This window comes from Myripristis murdjan, chromosome 10, assembly GCF_902150065.1.
Source record: "Myripristis murdjan chromosome 10, fMyrMur1.1, whole genome shotgun sequence".
NCBI classification, from domain to species: domain Eukaryota; kingdom Metazoa; phylum Chordata; class Actinopteri; order Holocentriformes; family Holocentridae; genus Myripristis; species Myripristis murdjan.
The window spans coordinates 14,658,381-14,677,518 of NC_043989.1; the positions used below are offsets into that span (position 1 = coordinate 14,658,381).

Consider the following 19,138-nt stretch of genomic DNA (forward strand, 5'->3'; position numbering starts at 1 on the left):
GACCATCTGGTAAAATAAACGGCAGAATAAAAAGGGGTTGTAGTGAAACATTAGTGCCTTAACTGGCTCCACGCTCTGTCCTACACGCTTCTGTTGCTGCTTGGTCATGGAAACACTAAAGCAATAATTACTCACACTCCAGCACCTCACCTCCTCCCTCCCTCTCTCTCTGCCCTCACACGTTCACACACACCTGGTCAAAAGTCCACATCTTTGGCCCTCCTGGCATGATCCCTTCAGCTGGAAACAAAGAGCCATATAAACAAGTGTCGTTTTTTCCAATTAGGGGGAGAAAGGATGGCTGGGGATGAGGAGAGACAGCAGCAGCTTCTGGAGTCAGCATGAAAGCCACTCATTTGCTAACACCCTGCTGTGTTAATTCAACCCCTGCATGAGTGTGTATGTTTTCACACTGGCCTACTGAACTCTTTCGATTTGTGCCATTCGTGGAAATCTGCTGTAGATAAATAGACTCGGAGGAGTGCACAAGTGATAACAAAAAAATATCCAGAGCCATAACTATGTGTTCTGAAACAGTTTAACTCTTGAGAGGAGGGGGTTCCATTTAAAAAAAAAAAAAAAAAGAAAAGAAAAAAAAAGAGACATTTTTCAAGCATTTTTAATCAGATCTCTCACCCACAATGCCTTTGTTCTGTTCTTGATGATACTTTGATATAAAATCCCTGTAATTCAAAATGACAAGGCAAGAGTCAATGGTATCAGTAGCCTGTCCCAGGCCTCTGTATGAGCCTGTGTGAGTGTGTTCACAGCTGGTTTTAATATAAGAGGAACTGACAGTTCAGAAAATAGTCAGGAGCAGGAATGGGGAAAGGGATCTAGTGGGCTAAATACCATAACAAACATAAAAAATATGAACATGTCACAACCCCAACCAGTTTAGGCATTCAGTTATTACAAGTAATTTTTATATTACAGCCTCTATCTATCTATAACACCTTTAACCTATTAACACCTATTAAACAGAGAGTGAAGAACTGTGGAGGTGCTGTTGGAAGAAGGTAATAGTTAAACCACCCACCCACCCACACACACACACACACACACACACACACAAACATCCTCTGAAAGAAAAGAAAATGAGAGTTGGCCATTTCACTCTGTTCCCTCTTCTAACATGTACTAAAAATGCAGAGCACAACATTTTTGACTCTTCTTGGCTAAAATATTAAAATAATGCCTAATTTGCTGTGGTATAAGAGTCTCTCGTATTTCGCCCTCCTGCTTTTTAATTATTTTGACAAAACCACATGGGTACTTCCTCTCCATTTTCAACAGAGAGAGGAAAAAACCATCTATCTCTGTGTTTTGGTATTTTAAAGTGACAAGCAACTAGCCAGCCCCCAGCCAGTAAATTTCCATCTCCAAACACTGAGCAATCTAAAACTATTTGTTGCTTCAGCTTTTGTACCCATCAAATCATTATTATTTGTCAAAGACACTTTCATTCTACATTTTTGTGACAGATTCTTAAAACGTGTCATAAATTTTAGAATCATTGAATTCAGGTGTTTCATTCAGTCCCATTGCCACAGGTGTGGAAAATCAAACACCTAGCTATGCAGTCTGTCTTTCCCCAAAATTTGTGAAAGAATGGGTTGTTCTAAAGAGTTCACTGAATTTGAGCATAGTACTGTAATAGTAATGTAGGATGCAACTGTTCCAACAAGTCCAAAGGGATAATGCTGTGGGTTTGTTTTTCTGGGGTCAGCCTCGGCCCCTTAGTTCCAGTGAGGGGAAATCTTAGTGCTTCAGCTCACCAAGACATTTTGGACAATTCTCTGCTTCCAACTTTGTGGGAACAGTTTGAGGAAGGCCCTTTTCTGTTCCAGCATGACTGTGCCCCACTGCACAAAGCAAGCTCCATAAAGGCATGGTTGGGTAAGTTTGGGGTGGAAGAACTTGACTGGCCCGCACAGAGCCATGATCCCAACCCCATCCAACACCTTTGGGATGAACTAGAACAGAGATGCCAGGCCCTCTTGTCCAACATCAGTGTCTGACCTCACAAATGCTCTTCTGAATGAACAGGCAAAAATTCCCACAGGCACACTCCAAAATCCTGTAGAAAGCCTTCCCAGAAGAGAGGAAGCTGTTCTAGCTGCAAAGGGACCAACTCCATATTAATGCCTATGGATTTAGAATGGGAGGTCATAAAAGCTCCTGTGGGTGTAATGTGTAGATGGCCCAATACTTTTGTCTATATAGTGACAGGCCTGAAAACCGCTCACTGCCTCAGTAAAGAAATGATTCCTCTCTATATGAGACAGAGCTGAGCCCACAGCCAAGGCTAGAGGATGCTGGGAAGGCCGGATGCAGCCGAGTCGAGACCGGCTCAGACGCTTATGGTTGTCTAATGTTAGTAACCCCTAAACCACAGCTCACTGCAGCACAACCAAGAGACTGGCTGCATGAGTACTTTGAGTCATGTTGACCACAAACAGTAACTCATCCTGCAGCCGTGGTGTTTGTGGTGGAGTGAAGTAGCACAGATTTCACACAGACCGTCTCCCCGGGTGCTCATTTAAACGCTGCCGATCACCTCTCTGGTCAGCTGGACCCTCCTGTTCAGCCATTTCTTTCCTCTCAGCACCGTCAGATCCTATTCATGGCAAAAGGACAGGCCAGATAAGGCTGAGTGGAAAATATGAGCGGACGCACAGAATGACAAGTGGTTTCAACACAACAGCAGGTTTGAGAGTATAACCTCTGATGTGTGGTTGACTGCAGTTTTCCTAAGGTGCACTGCCAGCGTCAACTGGAAACCTGGACTTCTTGCAGACACACGTCAAGAGCAGATTCCTGACACAAGATGGGAACAGAGCTGCTGAATGAGCTCAGCTGAAGGTTATGACTCAGTTATAACAACATACTGACCATTTAAAATGACGGCAGTGACAAGAAGTGCTGTTGTTTATTCTTTTGTCGCTTTCACTGGGTTTTCAGCTCCTGCCATGAGCTTCACACAACTCAGCTGGTTAAAACGTGGTGGCAACTCCACACAGGACTATTTAACCCCTTGAATTCCTATCAACTTTGCCAAAATAATAAGTTCATGTTCAGCATCTCTTCATATTTACATCCACTGTGTTTAATTTGAAAAACAAGCCATGATATCCCCAAGACTTGAGATTTACAGATTGACACTGCCACCTAGAGGTAAAGAAATAAACTGTCATTTAACCAGTGTAGTACTGTATAATAACCATTTAAGACACACTCAGAAAACAGAGGAAGATAATCTGCCTTATTTAAAGATTTATTAATTTATAATACAAGCTTTTAGGTAGACCACATTGCATTTTAGTTTGTACATTTATTCATATTGAGCTAAACTTCATAGCAGTGACATGATTGACAAACACAAACCAAAAGACACTCAATGGAAGGAATCAAATGTTTCCAACTGTTTCCATAGAAACCACAGCCAAGCAAATCAATCAATCAATACTCCCAGTGCACCCACCGCCACTCACTTGTCCTTAGATACCACGTGCTTACACATTCACCCAGCACACACTCACTCACACTAAAATTGAACAAATACCTATACACAAGATAAAAATCGATATATTTAAATTTCAATATTAATGATATTACTGGATTCCACGATAAAAGGCAAACAAGAAATAAAGACAGCATCCAAACAAAAATGAGGTGAAAACACCACCAAAATTTCCTCTTAACTCTCAATTCGTACAGGAAGTGTCTCCCCCTGCTTCTTGTCTCAGTGTCCAGTAGAGGGCGTTGCACCCACAGCACAGCCCCCTCTCCCATCTTCAACCGCCTCTTTTGTCTGCATTTAACTGGCTCGACATGTTTGCTCCCGTTATGCCACCGTTACGCCAGGGAGTGGCCGGGGTGGGGGGTGTGGGGCACGGACAGTCTAGCATATTTAGTCCCGGTCAGAGGTGCAAACAGTGGCACCTAATGGCACGCTTCACGGAATCCACCACGTCCTCTCACTCCATTTCCACAAGCCTCAGTAGGCGTCTGTACCATTTCTTGTGGCTATGCTCATCCTGCAGCTTGGCGTTGCTTGGTGTACAGCAAAGCCAAACACACACACACGCACACACAAACACACACACACACACACACTCACTCACTCACTCACTCACTCACTCACACCACTCAGTAGGTGTTTACGCAGCTGTCCTAATAAAATCCTTAGTCCTTCTCCCTCTGTTGGTCCAACGCAGGGAACAAACGAGTCTAGGTGATGGCACAGATGCCACCGGCACCGAGACAGACCAAACAGTTCAGTTTGTGTGAGGCAGATACAGTCTATGAGGAGGATGGCACATATTCTAAAAAGCCGGAAGATGGTCCCTTCCTCTATATATATAATATATATTTTAAAAAATGGTACAAGGGAGGGAAAATGAAGGCAAAACAAAACACTTTCAAATTAACAAACTGGTTAAGTGCAATGAGAGGATTAACACCATTCAGTAAGACCCAGGGAAACATCCATACGACTAGTTGCGGAGGGTTAGCCCAAACATCCTGAACAGGACTTGTATGTCCATGGAGAGGGGGACAGTTCCAGGGTCTTGTTTTAAAGTCTGACTGCGTAACATTGAGCCTTGAACACCCGTCCATCGGCGACCGGGTCTATTATGTGAGCACAGGCATCATTTCATCGTCAGGATCTTCAAACAAAAGGAGGCAAAATCTGGTAGCACAGTAAAAGGCTGAAGGGAGGACTAATCTGAATGTATTGGCACAAAAAAAGGAAAAATAAAAAATACAGCCTCCGACTGGACAAGCGTTCGTGGATGACGGCCACAACCAGACTTCCTGTAATCACTCCAAATCCATGGCTGACAGGATGATGGGCAGGGGAGAATGTGTGTGTATGTGTAAGAGTGTTTGTGCATGTGTGTGTGTATGTGTGTTTGTATATGTTTGGGAGGATGGGGAAAGAGGGTCGGGTGTTGTTTCTGTTGCTTTACAAGAGGAGACAGCAATTGCTCTCTGTGGTTTTTTCTCTGTTCCTTTGACCTACAAAGACAAGGCAGCAGAGACCTGAGGTGAGACAACAATTACCCCACTGAAACCAGAAGCAAGCAAATATCACACTGTGCTCTCAAGTGGGATGACAAGATTTCAAACAATGGCAGCAGCAATAAAGCCCTGACATGAGACACACAGGACAGGGTGACATCAGACAGGACAAAGAGGAGGGCGCTCACCATGAGAGTTGGGCTCTGGTAGGGTCTCTCTGGCAACCAAGTGCATGACAGTTGTTCGGCCCGGGGGCAGCTTCAGAGCTTTGAGCACAGCAAACAGAGACATTATGATTCATTATTATTCACACTGTATCTTATGGTATCATCCCAGCATGCTATAATCCTGCTAAAGTATTAAGTATTTGATGACTAACTTCTTTAAATATTGATTTCCAGTGAAATGCATTGGACAATCACAGTGTTGTTTTAAGCATAATTATGGCAATGGTAAACGTTAAGGGCATTTTTCAGAGTTGTCTTTCTCTTACAGTATTTTTTGCAGTCACCTGTAGCTAGATTTTAAAATATATCATACATTTACCTAGACTTCCTAAAGCAAGCAGCTCTTCAAGTGGATGAAAAACAGGCCTGACGTGACTTCCGATGAACAAAAAAGTGTGGGCAAATATTGTCGGGAGAGTTTGAGTGAAACTGGCTGAGCTGATAGTATTTTCCTACTTTATTTTCAAATGATCACATGTTTGTTTAATATCACAGATAATTCTATTCCTCCTTGTATTCAGTAGGGGCTTTCTGAATACAAGGATTAGATTTTTTAAAAAAATGTTCAAGATGGATAGGGGATAGGAACAACTTTTCCTTCACAGCTCACAGTAGTGTTGTCTTTAATGGTTTGCAAGGATAAACTTATAAAAATAGCTGCACACGTCTTCCTTGGATTACATTAGTGTACTTAATTTGCCATCTCAGACATTTGTTTTTGATACTGTTTGCAGTTAAATACAAATGGTGCCTGGAGGTAAGGAAATCCAGAGGAATTTTCAGGAAATAGGGAGGGCACATGGAAAAAAAATGGACCTAACATTCCCTGTAGCTAGAGTACTACTTTGAGGTATATTGAGGTGGTGTTTGTGGGTCAGAGGTGGTCCTACCTCCCAGGGTGACGTTGCCATGAAGAAAGCGGCCCTGGAAGATGAGGCGCAGTATGCTCGGGCTGCTCACCTGCTCCTCCTCCCATCCTGAAGAGCAAAAACACTTAGTATCACCAGTCCAAACCCTCAAGTTGTTGTTATCCACCCTGTGCTATCTTAAAGAGCTTATGATCAAATATTTTAATTAGCTTTGGTAATAGCTTAAAATTTTCTTCGGCGTCATACCTAATTAATTAACAAAGTCATTTTGAGTACAGACCTGACAGACCTTAACTCTGCATTCCTGGCTTTGGTAGCCCATATTCATTTCTAATATTAAAAAGTGTACAACCTTTTCCTTGTACACAACCCTCCCCCCAAAACCTGACAACAAAAGGGAAATCAAGCCCAAACAGTGGTTCGAACAGTGTATATACAGCAGGTTATGACCATAAAGCTCTAAATAGTCTCCCTGCACAACAAAAGTTTAGTCATTAAAGAGGAAATGCTTGAAAAAGGCAAAGTAAAACTCGACAGTGGGAAAAACGAATACTGCCATTTCTTCCCTCTAACTTAAACCTCTCTAAACTTACCCGCAGGCCAGTTGTCAAATACATGCTTGGCAATGTCTGTGGCCGAGTCGTTCGGGGAGAAAGTGAAGTCTTGTGTTTTCCCACTGACCAAGATAAGGCGGAGGTGCACCTAAGACAGCAAAAAAAGAAAAAAAAAAACAACACTCCAAATCACACCCAGGGTCCACAGAAACGCCACAAGAGCAGACATAAAAACACCATAAAGTTCCATCAAAATTCTGCTTAATTAGTCGGGATGGATTCCCTCTATTTCCTCTAACCTCAGCAGACATGAGGTGACCTTCAGAGGGCTGTGAAGAGATGGGCATTCCAGTCTAATTAGATTTATCCACAGCAGATCTCAGCTCTTTGACTGGGCTGCTTCATTCACTGAGGGCTTACACTGAAGTGAGCCCCTGTAGCCACAGACAGCAACAGATAAGGGTGGGGCTGAGGGGGAGAACACTAGCCCTTTAGTTCCAGGGGGCTGCGAGCTCTTCTCCGGACTGTTGGCCTAATGCGATAACCCCAGGTGTCCCAGACAGGCCTAGGCCATGTTATTAAATTTACATGGCCAATGCGTAGCCTAGGGGGGTACTGTGCATATGTGTGAGAGAGGGTCTCTTAATAGAGGGGGTTTCCTTCCTTTTTCCCCTCTAGGCAACTATACAAACCAATCTGTTTAAGATAAAAACAAAAAATTAAAAAGGCATCGCTCATCTAAACACAAGAGGCCTAAACTCTTGCAGTAACATCAAGAAATCCACATGGGACGCTGCTCACTCATTTTACTCTTTCAAAATACTACATTAAAGTTTTGTGTCCAAGGCTCAACACCATGCTTTTAGTTATAACCAAGTCCTAACACAGAAAAAAACAACCACAACTGAACAGCCATTAATATTAATTAATCTGATAATAAATTAAATCAAGTAGCGAAAGTGGGTGTGAAGACAATTTTCAGTTTTGTTATAACTGTGTATCATCAAAATGCATTTATCATGAACATTTGCCATAAACTAAATTGATCAAATTAAGCACTTGTCCACTTTGCTTTATTTTCTGTGAAATCTACCTCTACCTCTGAGTGTTTCATCTCTGGATCTTGTTTTCTCAGTTCAGCAACACAGCTTATCACCCTTAGCATGACCATTTTCCACATTTCATTTAAGATGAAGTGTTAGCCATTAGACTGCTATATCATGCAGTTTCACGACAGAACATCATCAGTAAAAAGTGGCTCCAGAGTTGAGAAAAAAGAAAAATCTTTCTAATGGTGAAAGAGCCCAAGGTCAGGACTGAAACATCACTCTGAGCTGAATTATTGATCCATTTTGGCCTAAATCTTATAATTTATTATGCTGTTATCACTGCTGCTTATTAATCCATCATCTCTACTCACTCATACTGCTGTTCAAAAATTTACATAGAGGAAAAAACATCCTGTCATTGTCAGATGGGCAAATGTCTGCTTGAACGTCAAAGGTGAAAGCTGAGAGGTGTTCTCCCGGACTTTTGCTCTGTTTAGAAAGGTCGCACATGAACTTTCTCGGGTTCACAAATCAGAGATGAGAGAACAAAGAGGTTTATCGCTGAGATGTGATGTCAGGGTAGGACAACCCCACTCTCTCATCTGTTTACATACACAAACCCCCCTCAGTGGTTTCTGCCCTCCCCTCCCCCAGTGGACCGAATAACCTCCATGTGGGGTTACATACCCATGTCATCATTAACAAGCTTTCCTCTCCGTCCAAATCCCTTTCATCGAGTCGAAAACAAAACAAAGTCAAATCTGCCCCTCTCCTCATAGTAACATCCTGCATCACAAATATCCTCTGTGCTCTTTAAGACAAAGAAAGATACCAAATCCCTCAAACTCTATGTTATGAATTACAGGTTTTTGTTTTCACTACAGGGGTTCACAGAGCTTCCCAAAGCTTGCCCATTCTTTGTGTTGGGCAAATTTCCTTAAACCTTCACCTCTCTGGCCCAGTCTGGCTGCCAACAGTGACAATCCATTAAGCTCTTCTTTGCCTTGCTGAGGAAAAGTACCGTCTTTAGGCACCCTCCATCAAAATTTGACTTAAATGTTTTGTACAGTTTGGCAAAAATGTTAGGAGGTAGGACAGGTTGTGCTCCTGAATGACAAAAATGTTTATATTAACATATCATTCACTTGTGATGTGCATTTTTACATCTCACCCACCTTCATGTTCACAAATAATACTAATTTAAAAAAGAAAACATATTTGTAGCAGCTGATGGGTATCAGAAATGACAATGTCTCTATCTGTGCTGTTCACACGTGGTCCATTCCTGTAGTGTGGGGGGTACGACTGCAGCTGGGACTTAGTAAGCAATGGGGTGCAATCAATTGGCGTCTAAACCTTGAAAGGAAAGTAGGGCAACGTTTCAACTGAGATTAGACAGATGGTGTGAACAGAAACAGCAGTCACTGCTCTATCTAAAGTGTTTATGTATGTTTGCTAATCCATGACCCATACCCAAAACACCAAATTAATTATAATGTGAAAAACCTCTATGTAATGTTGTTGCTATTAGAGGTGGGGGGGAAAATGTAGCATAGTATTATGATATTTTGTGTAACACGGTTGTATTGCCAAGTATGGATATGGTATCTTCAAGAATCGATGCAACATTGATGACAGGTTTTTATGACAGAGCTGCTCAGTCTGTCTGCTTGACAATATCAATTTGCTGTTAAAAAAAATGACTGAAGTGAGATGAACAGTGTAAAACTTATAAATTACTACATAAAAAAGATGCTGACGATGCTTTCCCTTGGGGGCATAATTTGCATTTGAAAAAAAGGTAATAAATCGCAATATATAGTAATACTCAGCATATTGCAAAATTTTTAAAATTGCAATACTACCATATCTTGACTGAAGTATGACGGGGCCTCAGGACTCAGGGTCTACATGCTGATGAAACATGTCAATCAGCTGAAGGCTACATGATGCGGCATGAACAGTGCCTGTGACGAGCTAACCTACACAGCCGCACTAAATACACATGAGATGCACATAGGCACACACAGAATATTTTACAGAGGCTTATTGCTCTGTAAAATAATCTCAAAAAGGTGGCAGGCCGTCCCACTCACCATATCCAGATCCCGCTGGGTGGTCATGGCTCAGAGAGGGAGGCTGTGGCTGACAGGCAGGCAGGAGTGATGAGCTTCAGCTGGTAGAGACGGGGCCAGAGCCCTGGCACAAACAACACAGACAGTGTGAGGCTGCTTGCCACCGCCTGGCACCGTAAGCACCTCACCTCAGCGATTATCCAGCCGGCTAACTTGTCGCTTACTCGGAAAATCGCAAACGTTATCACACTGTCGACCTTATCAGATTAGCAACCTTGACAGCTGCTTGACGATTTCCCAATGTATTTAACCAACAACTGGCTAGCTAGATAGTTGACTCAATCTTAAATCAGCGGCGAACGACGATGCAGAGCTCCACAGGCTAACCTTTAATCAAAACAACTAATTAGGCTGGTCGGGCTACGGCAGCAGCGAGCTACGCGTTAGCCAAACTGCCGAGATTTAATGCTAATGGTAATTAAGCTAGTGGACGACTTACTGGCTTTTGGCAATTCTTGTGTCCACACGGCTAACTAGCTGCCTAGTTGCAGTAAAATGAACGATGCTGGGAAAATAAAAAGTAATTCTGCCCGGACATGTTAAGTATCGCCGAGTTTAGTCCGAGCAGAAGTCGAAACTGAGTCGAGAGAAGGAGAAGAAAGCTTGCGGTAACATTAGCTACGTTCGCTAGCTATGCTAATGACAAACCAGCTATCGTTAGCTAGCCGTGGGCTAACTAGACGTGCAGCGACGATTTTGATTTCAGTTCTTGTCAGCCTTACCGGTATCTAGTAAAAACGGTTAAATTTTGCATTCAGTTGAGTTGACCAATCGATGGAGAATTTTTTTGTGTGTCGTTCAGGAATATCGAGTGCAGGTAGGTATCGTTATCTGACTGTGGGCACCGTTGGCTAATGGACGGGACGATGCCGGATGTCAGCTGGTTGTAAACACAGAAAACCACCGCAAAGGACTCTGGGAGTTGTAGTCCAGAGCACGTCGTAGCAACCTGATGTGCTGCAGGCGCAGTATTTTGAGATTGATAGAAATACAGTTGAAATTATTTTCCAAAGTTAAACGATGTAAGTTTGTATACCTCTGCAAAGATTTTTTTGTGGGACAGTTCGACGCTGGGGAGTCACATTGTCCAAAAACAACAATTACAACAACAACAGCCTTAATATGCGTCACTATAAGGCATATTTAATAAAATAAACCAAAATTTTCCTTGAATCTAATAATTGTTTTTATCAATATAATTACAATAGACTTTAATCATGTGCATATTATTCAGCCCATTTGTTTCTACAGATACAGTACCTGTCCTTTCAGATGCCACCGAATCCTAGAGATTAAAAGTTAATAAAATGTCACAAAATGATGCTTCAAAAATGTTTATTAGCAGATGAAAACAGCAGAACCTTATGTATTCAGAAACATTGCAATATATAGTCATATAGTGGAGTTTCTTCTTTGTTTCTTTCTTGTAAGGTCTCATTTCTTCCTCTGGAGTTAAAAATGGTGCAGGGGGTTCTCAGCTCGAAGGATCAGCTCCTCCAGAGTTTGCAGAACTGTTCCTGATTCCATATGCAAAGTAGATGATGAAACCTTGTAGAGATCAAGAGAAGAAAATATTAATTTGGACTACAAAACAGATTTTTTTAAAAATCCATAATAGCATGACAATGTTAACAGCAGGAAAAATGTTGTAGTCATACTAACCAAGTGCCATCCAAGCTACAAACTGAATCCAGGTTGTTTGACTCAGCTGCATCATGAGGCAGATATTGACAAAGATGCTAACCACTGGCAACCCGGGGAGGAGGGGTACCTGTCAGCAAGCAAAGGATGTGGTTTGTGTGAAGTGAACCGAAACAAATCCATTTGTAATCTTACATGTCTGTATTCTACTCCTGTCTAGGACTTCAACTGTATAGTCAATATAAATAAAATGTCCCAGTGTCTAAAAACATGGAAGGCCATCTATTAAAACCTGGGGAAGCAAACAAAACGAGCTCTCAAAGCGGCTGTGATGTGGGCCAGAGAAACTGCTGTGACGCTGGTGAAATCTGAGGAGGCGGACAGACCTTAAATGAGAGCGTCTCTCTGCTCTGAGGCTGACGCCAGATGATGAGCAGACACAGGAAGGAGAGCAGGGTCACAGCTGCACAACCAGCAGCCACTGAAAGGTCGCCCATCAGCAGCCCGTCCCAGCACACACTCAGCACCAGGCAGAGCAACGTGATCAGCACCACTGCACCAGGAGAGGAAACTTGTGGAAATTATACTTCTATGCAAAATATGTCCCATGCCCTTAAGTCATTACCTGTTTGCAATTGTAAAGAGCAGCATGAGTGACTACATTACTCCAGCTTTACTTGGGGTTGCATGCTCACTTTGGCTCCAAAATGTATGAAATACAGTGTATAATTTGAAGAGAACAGTTGTCATCATCTTCAGTTGTGATTCAAGTATGACTTTGTCTTATTTCTTTTAAATAGGACCGAGTAATCAACAAATACTTAGTCATGTTTTCAAGGTGCCTGTAGTCTAATATTTGTTTTGCTCTGCTTGTTTTTTGTTAGGTACAACACTGCCTCCAATGATTTTTGCTGCAGGATAATTATAGTATAATCTCATTACATGTAATTAATTCTTGGTTGTATGTATGGATTTATTATTAACTCTTTCTTTGTAATGAGTGATGTAATTATGTCATACACTCTGAAGTTACCAAAAGTGGAGCATAAATCCACTTAGACCACAAAAAAGTATTAGGGGAACCCACATATGAAAGTTGTGGCACCGTGGACGATGTTCCCCGAGGTTATCGTGGGAGAGTCGGAGCGAGGCAGAAACAGAAGCGCTGGGGTGAACTTCTCTCCTGGCGGGTGTCTCATCGCTTCTTCTTTCTGGTCAAGGTGAAAATCACCGGTTCCCTCTGTCATTATTTCCATTGGTAGACTGTCATCCACATGGCCTGGCTGGTACCTGATAGCAACACATACACACAAGAGTGTATGCATTTTAGGCTGCTCTAATACACTATAAACACTCACAGTAACACTGGCTCCTAAGTCTCCGATATTTGATGACAAAAAAGATTATGATACATCAGGGATAACTGCATGACTAACCTGAGAACAAGCACACAAACAGCCACCAGTGTGTATGCAAGGAGCGTCCCTATTGACATCAGATCCACCAAAATATCCAGGTCGAACAGAAATGCCATTGCAGCTGCAGGGAATTTAGGATATTAGCATTGAAACCTCTCCAAACAAATCTTAGTCAAGGCAAAGCTTTGGGCAAAATCAGAAATTTTGGCTGGTAATTATTCACAGTTAATCAAACAGGGCCTTATCTCACCTGCCACAGCGCCAGATATAACTGTGGCTCGTAGAGGCGTCTTTGTTTTCTCATTCATTTGTGAGAGGAAGCGGAAGATGAGGCCGTCCTCTGCCATAGCCTGGATTACACGAGGCAAGGGGAACATACTGCCAAGTAAACTGGAGCCAGAAAAAAAAAAAAAAAAAACAGAAGCAATGTAGTTATCATATAATTACAGTGCAGGAAGGATTACAGACAAGCAGAGGAGAGGCAGTCCCAGTGGAATCCACATTTATATCAGCAGGCTGTGACTGTGAAGCCAAGCACAGGCCCCTGAACCACTGCCATCATTTCTGGGCAACAAACTGATAATCTTATCTCATGAACTGCCGGCAGAGAGCAACATTTGGTTAAATAGGGCGTGTTCACTCAAATCTCTGGCTCTCACACCTGGTTGAGAGCGCACACAGGGAACCCGCAGCCACAGCGTAGCGAGCGTTGCCCCAGTTCACATAATCAAAGGCCTCGGGCAGTGGGGTTTTTACATTCAGCAGGTGGTAGGGCATCATCAGGGTGAGAGCGGTGGACACCCCGAAGTAGGCGATGAAACAGCAGAGCAGCGAGGCCACTATGCTGATGGGAATGGAACGCATAGGGTCCAGCGCTTCTTCACCTGTGGATGATAAAGGCTGCTGTATCAGCTTGAATGTATAAAACAGCTATAAAAATGAGCAACGAGAAGTTGCTAATAACTGACCTGCAGATGCAATACATTCAAAGCCAACAAAGGCGTAGAAGCATGTTGCTGCCCCGGCCAGGACTCCGCTGAGCCCAAATGGTACAAACCCGCCAGAACCAAACTCCTTCTTGATAACCCTGCAAACAAAGATGATAAACAGTATAGTAAATATTAACAGATTATTATTATTATCAAAGGTGCACTACACAAAAATGAGGGTTGATTGGAAATAAGAGCAAATAAGAGTCCAACCAACAAAGAGAACCAGGGACAGTCAACCTTCAAATTTCATGCTAACTCCACTTTTTTTTCTTCAGTTGAGTCTAAAGGGTCCTCATAATCCATCTGATGATGAGAACCATATAGGCTCAACCATCAAATTTCATGCTTATTCCAGGTTTTTTTGTCAGTGGAATCTAATGGGTAGACTCTTTTCTGCAATTTTACATTGTACACCTTTAATATGTCAACATATGTTTTCCACACACACACAAAAAAAAAACATGAAAACAAAAAAAGTCTGAATGACTTCCCCTGAATGATGAATGAAACGGATATGAAGCAGTGATGTTATTAGAAATCTAATAACAGGCATATGTGTTTTGTTGTGTATGTTTCACTCCGTGCCGACTCACTCCGGGTCTGTAATATTGGTGGTGTTGATAAAGCTGTCCACACTGAGGCTCCAGTTGGCCCAGTCTCCCCTCACCATGCCTGAGATGAAGACGAAGCCCAGCACCGACACGTTGACCCCTGTGAAGATCTTCCCCACCAGGGCCGACTCACTCACACCAAATGACAGCAGGGCTGGTTGGGTGTATGAGTACAACTTTGTTAAAAGTAATCATATTTTTGATAACCTTTACTTATAGCAACAATGCAAGGTGCACCATACCACACCATAAATCAACAAATATCTAGTCAGTGCAGCTTAAAGTGAGATACGTAAAATGTAAAGACTATACTGCTGCTAGTAATGTTGCTGGAGAGTGAGTCATTTGGTGTTATACCTGTGAGCAGCACAATTAACAGTACAGCAAATGGGTCGGGGTATTCAGACATTAGATTCCCAGGAACTTTGATCGGCATGTAGCTTTTAAAGAACTGTGAGACTGCCTGGCCAACCAGGTTATCAAATGTGAAACTCCAAGCTCGAGCAACACTGGCTGTGCCTGTGGAGCAAGTGGGGGAAAAAGAAGGGAGAAAATTAGTCAGGGAGTTTTCCCATATCTTTAAAATGAGCTGAGGGGAAAGGTTCCTCATTTGCTTCCCCTTACTTTTTCAATCAACTTATAAAGCTTTCAGTTCACTGAAGCAGCAAAATCACAGACGGTTTCAACATAAAATGCATGTACTGTGTTCAGGTTAACATGAGTTAGAATCAGTGCTTAGTGTTTGCCTGCCTGTGACACCTCAGCTTCTAATTTATTACAAGCCTGCTATTTTGACTCACCAATTACATAAGACAAGATGAGGTTCCAGCCAATGATGAAGGCCCAGATCTCACCTACGCTCACATAGCAGTACACATAGGCTGATCCAGCCTTGGGAACACGGGCACCAAACTCAGCAAAGCACAAGCCAGCCAGGATGGAGGAGAGTGCTGCGATGAGATAACACAACACTATGGCAGGCCCGGCCTTCTCCCTGGCCACCTCTCCAGACAGCACGTAGACCCCGGCTCCCAGTGTTGCGCCCACTCCGAGAGCGAACAGGTCCATTGTGGTCAAGCAGCGGGTGAACTGGGTCTCCACCTGGCTGTCGGCCACTGGGACCCGCCGCAGCAGCATTTTACCAAAGGAAGCCAGCTTCTTGGCCATGACTGGAGTGAGTGACACTGGAGTGATTCAAAAGCAAACTTTACACCTTGGAAATGGAGAGAAAATACAGTAGAAGTGCTATGTCTGGGCTGTGAGATCCTATTATAGCAAAAGTTTTGAAAATTAGACTAAAAATGAGCAGCCATTGAATCTTCTGAGAACACAGTTGTTCGTGATCAAATTAAATTCCCCTTTTTTTGATGTCCTTATACCTTCTACATGCTGGAGAGGGTAGAGTTGGGTTAAACCAATATTCCATATGCCATGTCTTTTTTAGATGTGACAAATATGCAAAGCATCACATAAGCTACACAGAGGCTGAGGCATTCACAGTCACAAATAAGAAACGCTAACCTCATTCAGAAACCCATCATCCAACAACCTCACAGAATAATTCAGAACAACCTTTGCAGAGGAATGAGACGGCTTGCTCAATTTTTAGGCTTTGGGCTCAAGAAGTGCTGTCTCCATGGTTACCTCGCCTCAGCTTCTCTAAATTACCCCATCTGATGCACGCTCTGTTCTCTATTCATCAGGTTCCTGTCACTAGAGGTCTGGGTAACAACAGACCATACACAGCTGCATTATATCTGTCCAAGCCCCTCATTTTATACAGCGTGACTCTGTAATTCTCAAACAGCCTGGGGATGCTGAAACATCACGGCACAAGCTCAAGTTTCCATCTGTTTATACCGCAACAGCACAAACATATTAGCTACCTGGTTTTTGGTTTGTGCTCAATCCACTCACATATATAGAGCCACAGAGACATTTAGCACTGTAAAAATTTTATTTTGTGTTTTCTAAAAGATCATTCACTTTTCTTCCCACTTCCAAAAAAACATGATATAAGACTGATAACAGTAATTAGTATTTACCTTACCTTTGATTTTTTCCCCCCACAAGTATTCAGCTTAATCCTGAGCAAACTGCTTGGATCAGATCAGTGTTTTGATTCAAATTTAAAAGGCATTCTGGATCTTGAAGGTCTCAGGTTCCAAAACGGTCTGTTACAGTTTACACCGAGGGGTCAAGGTTGAGTTATCTCCTGAAAACCCTGAAAGCACACACAAAAAGAGGTGACATCATAAATGACCTACCCCAATGGTCCACGTGTTAAACAACATTAGGCAGGTGATGTCTCCACTGGAAATGTGACCGACGTCAGACATGCATGAAACAAATGCCACATGGATCGAAAACACACCAACAAAAGGGCAGGAGTTCTGGCAGATGCTGATGTGTCAGACGTCACTGGGATGTTAAGCGATGGCACTCCCCTTCACAAGTGGCTTGCTCACTGAGATCATACAAGCAGGGGACCCTTCAAAAACGATTTTCAACATAATAACATGTCTACAGCTGTCACAGAAATCTGACTAAAGACAAACACAACAAGTTTTCTCATTGAAACCGTAGGAAGTGTAGAAATAAATTAACAGCTGCATTATTACTAGTTACAGTGATTGTAAAATAAACCAGAAAGAGAACAAGCAAACAAGAAGCAACTCATTTCAGGCACTCATCATTTTTAAGCCAGTATATCACATAATATATCAATGTGAGCTATGAAAATATTTGGAAATAGTAGCAGCCATGCACTTGCAAGGTGGTGAAAAGGTTAAGGGCCAGCTACCTCCAACTTTATGATGCCACCATTTGTCTCCTGTCAAAACAAGACAAAGATCCACTTGAATGTTGTAATTACAGGCCTATATCCCTTTTAAATGCGGACTGTGAGGGAGCTGCAGGCATCCCCTCACTGCACAGTTCCAATATGCACACTCCCAAATACGTATATACATATATCAGATTAAGACGTGTTATTTGTGTAGTTTCTTTTGATTGTGTTAGTCTGCTAAAGACGGATCCTATTTAGTGGATTAATACATTAGTTGGTTTTGCTATGTTGAATCTGGTTCTGATCTCTCTCTTTCTGAGGTGGTTCCTGAGATCAACATCCTTATGGAGGCGCGCCCATGATAGTGTTGCTGATGAGGGTCTGGTGTGTACATTCAGCCTCATTGGAGTGAACCAAGTGGATTGAAGAGAGGGAGAGGTTGGGAAGGTTTTAGACTATGTTGGTTTATTCTTTAATTGTTAAAGACATGGTAAATGAGTCAGTGCAACATTTAAATATGCTTGTATTGTCTTTTGGGTGAAGAGTGTAAAGGAACGTGTATCTATTGTAAATAATGTACATATTAATTGTGGACACCACCCCTTCTCATATTGCCAATGGTAGATAATGGGAGACAGGGACAGGGACATCACTAGTTTTTAAGGACACGGGGGGATTTAACAAAGATACAGTAAAGTGTAAAAGTCTTAGGCCACCAATATATTTGTTGTTTTATTTCAGCCTGTTTTTTTTGTTTTTTTTTGTTTTGTTTTTTTTAATTTGGCTAATTTGGCTCATATATATATATATGTTTTTTGGCTCTCTCCACTTTCTAATCTTCACTCTTAAATAAAAGCTAAAGTTAAATAAGTCTTATAAGGTGCACTTTGACTGAAATGTTTCATATTTCATATCCATATTGACTTCCATAAAAATCCAATCAGATGGTCTGTTTCAAATGATGAGGGTATGCCCCCGTGGGAGAAAATTTTGAAAACCACCCCTTAAATAATGGCTTCAGGGGACTTTTAAGAGACTTACAAATTTAGACTTAAAATATAATGCATTCAAGTTACTGTATAATCAATTATGGGTGTATGCCTAATTAGGATCAATAGGCCTAGTAGGTGGCTCATTGGAATTGAAAGCACTCATGCAGTTCTATCAAAGTCCTTTTAGGCCAAGCCTGTTCACTTGGTGGCCATATTGGCAACGCCTTTTAGGCATCTATTTCAGATTAGTAAGTGCAGAGGCCTATCAACATGAATGGAGAATGAGCCCAACTGCACATAGGAAGGTCATGGCGACAAACAAAGTATACCACACAAATCCTTGTTTAAATCTGAATCTGAATCGATTGGTATATATATCTCCCCATAAAGTTAGAACAAGGCTTAAAAATACTTTATTTTTCAAATTAACCTACTCACTGACAGAGTACATCCTGGCCTGTTTCAATTCCTTCACAATGTGCCCTATGATTTCTTGTGAGACACTACTTATCATTTCATTTTGCGAAGAATGAGAGAGATAGGTGGTATGTGACACATTGGATTTCTAACTGAAATCCAGTGAGAATAAATAACAAGTGCATAAATAACAAGAAGGGGCACTCTAAATTAGTGCAGTTACAAAGTGCATTACAAGAGATCTGTCATTAAATATTTATATTTATGGCGCTTTATTTATTTATTATTGCTGCTATTTGGAGTGGATTTCTCCAAACACAATTTCGTTGTATTGTGATACAATGACAATAAAGATCTATCAATCAATCAATCAATCAATTAAAAGCAACATGCATCAATATATAATTTCATTTGTCA

At 41.9% G+C, this 19,138-nt stretch overlaps 2 protein-coding genes across 2 annotated transcripts; both read right to left on the bottom strand.

Annotated features, from left to right (window-relative positions):
* Positions 1-3,261: 3,261 nt before the first annotated feature.
* On the bottom strand, positions 3,262-10,752 carry ubl3b (ubiquitin-like 3b). Its single transcript, XM_030062046.1, has 6 exons — positions 10,585-10,752; positions 9,824-9,926; positions 6,718-6,826; positions 6,146-6,232; positions 5,217-5,294; positions 3,262-5,025 (listed from the first exon to the last, which is right to left on the bottom strand). Exons 2-6 carry the CDS (start codon positions 9,848-9,850, stop codon positions 4,973-4,975), a joined length of 354 nt encoding a protein of 117 aa, XP_029917906.1. The 5' UTR covers positions 9,851-9,926; positions 10,585-10,752; the 3' UTR covers positions 3,262-4,972.
* Positions 10,753-12,576: 1,824 nt separating this feature from the next.
* slc7a3b (solute carrier family 7 member 3b) lies at positions 12,577-16,695 on the bottom strand. Its single transcript, XM_030062715.1, has 9 exons — positions 16,575-16,695; positions 15,325-15,737; positions 14,882-15,043; positions 14,507-14,678; positions 13,890-14,008; positions 13,583-13,805; positions 13,172-13,311; positions 12,940-13,042; positions 12,577-12,793 (listed from the first exon to the last, which is right to left on the bottom strand). Exons 2-9 carry the CDS (start codon positions 15,689-15,691, stop codon positions 12,577-12,579), a joined length of 1,503 nt encoding a protein of 500 aa, XP_029918575.1. The 5' UTR covers positions 15,692-15,737; positions 16,575-16,695.
* Positions 16,696-19,138: the final 2,443 nt, after the last annotated feature.

What these genes read in the sequence shown, in the direction of transcription:
- ubl3b (XM_030062046.1), bottom strand. Translation starts at nt 9,850, where the DNA reads ATGACCACCCAGCGGGATCTGGATATG. An exon ending in CCCAGCGGGATCTGGATATG is followed by an intron (nt 6,827 to 9,823) that starts GTGAGTGGGACG and finishes TTGCTGTCTTAG; the next exon opens with GTGCACCTCCGCCTTATCTT. An exon ending in ACCAGAGCCCAACTCTCATG is followed by an intron (nt 5,026 to 5,216) that starts GTGAGCGCCCTC and finishes TTGTCTTTGTAG; the next exon opens with GTCAAAGGAACAGAGAAAAA.
- slc7a3b (XM_030062715.1), bottom strand. Translation starts at nt 15,691, where the DNA reads ATGGCCAAGAAGCTGGCTTCCTTTGGTAAAATGCTGCTGCGGCGGGTC. An exon ending in ACCAATATTACAGACCCGGA is followed by an intron (nt 14,009 to 14,506) that starts GTGAGTCGGCAC and finishes CTTTGTTTGCAG; the next exon opens with GGTTATCAAGAAGGAGTTTG. An exon ending in TGAATGTATTGCATCTGCAG is followed by an intron (nt 13,806 to 13,889) that starts GTCAGTTATTAG and finishes TATCATCCACAG; the next exon opens with GTGAAGAAGCGCTGGACCCT.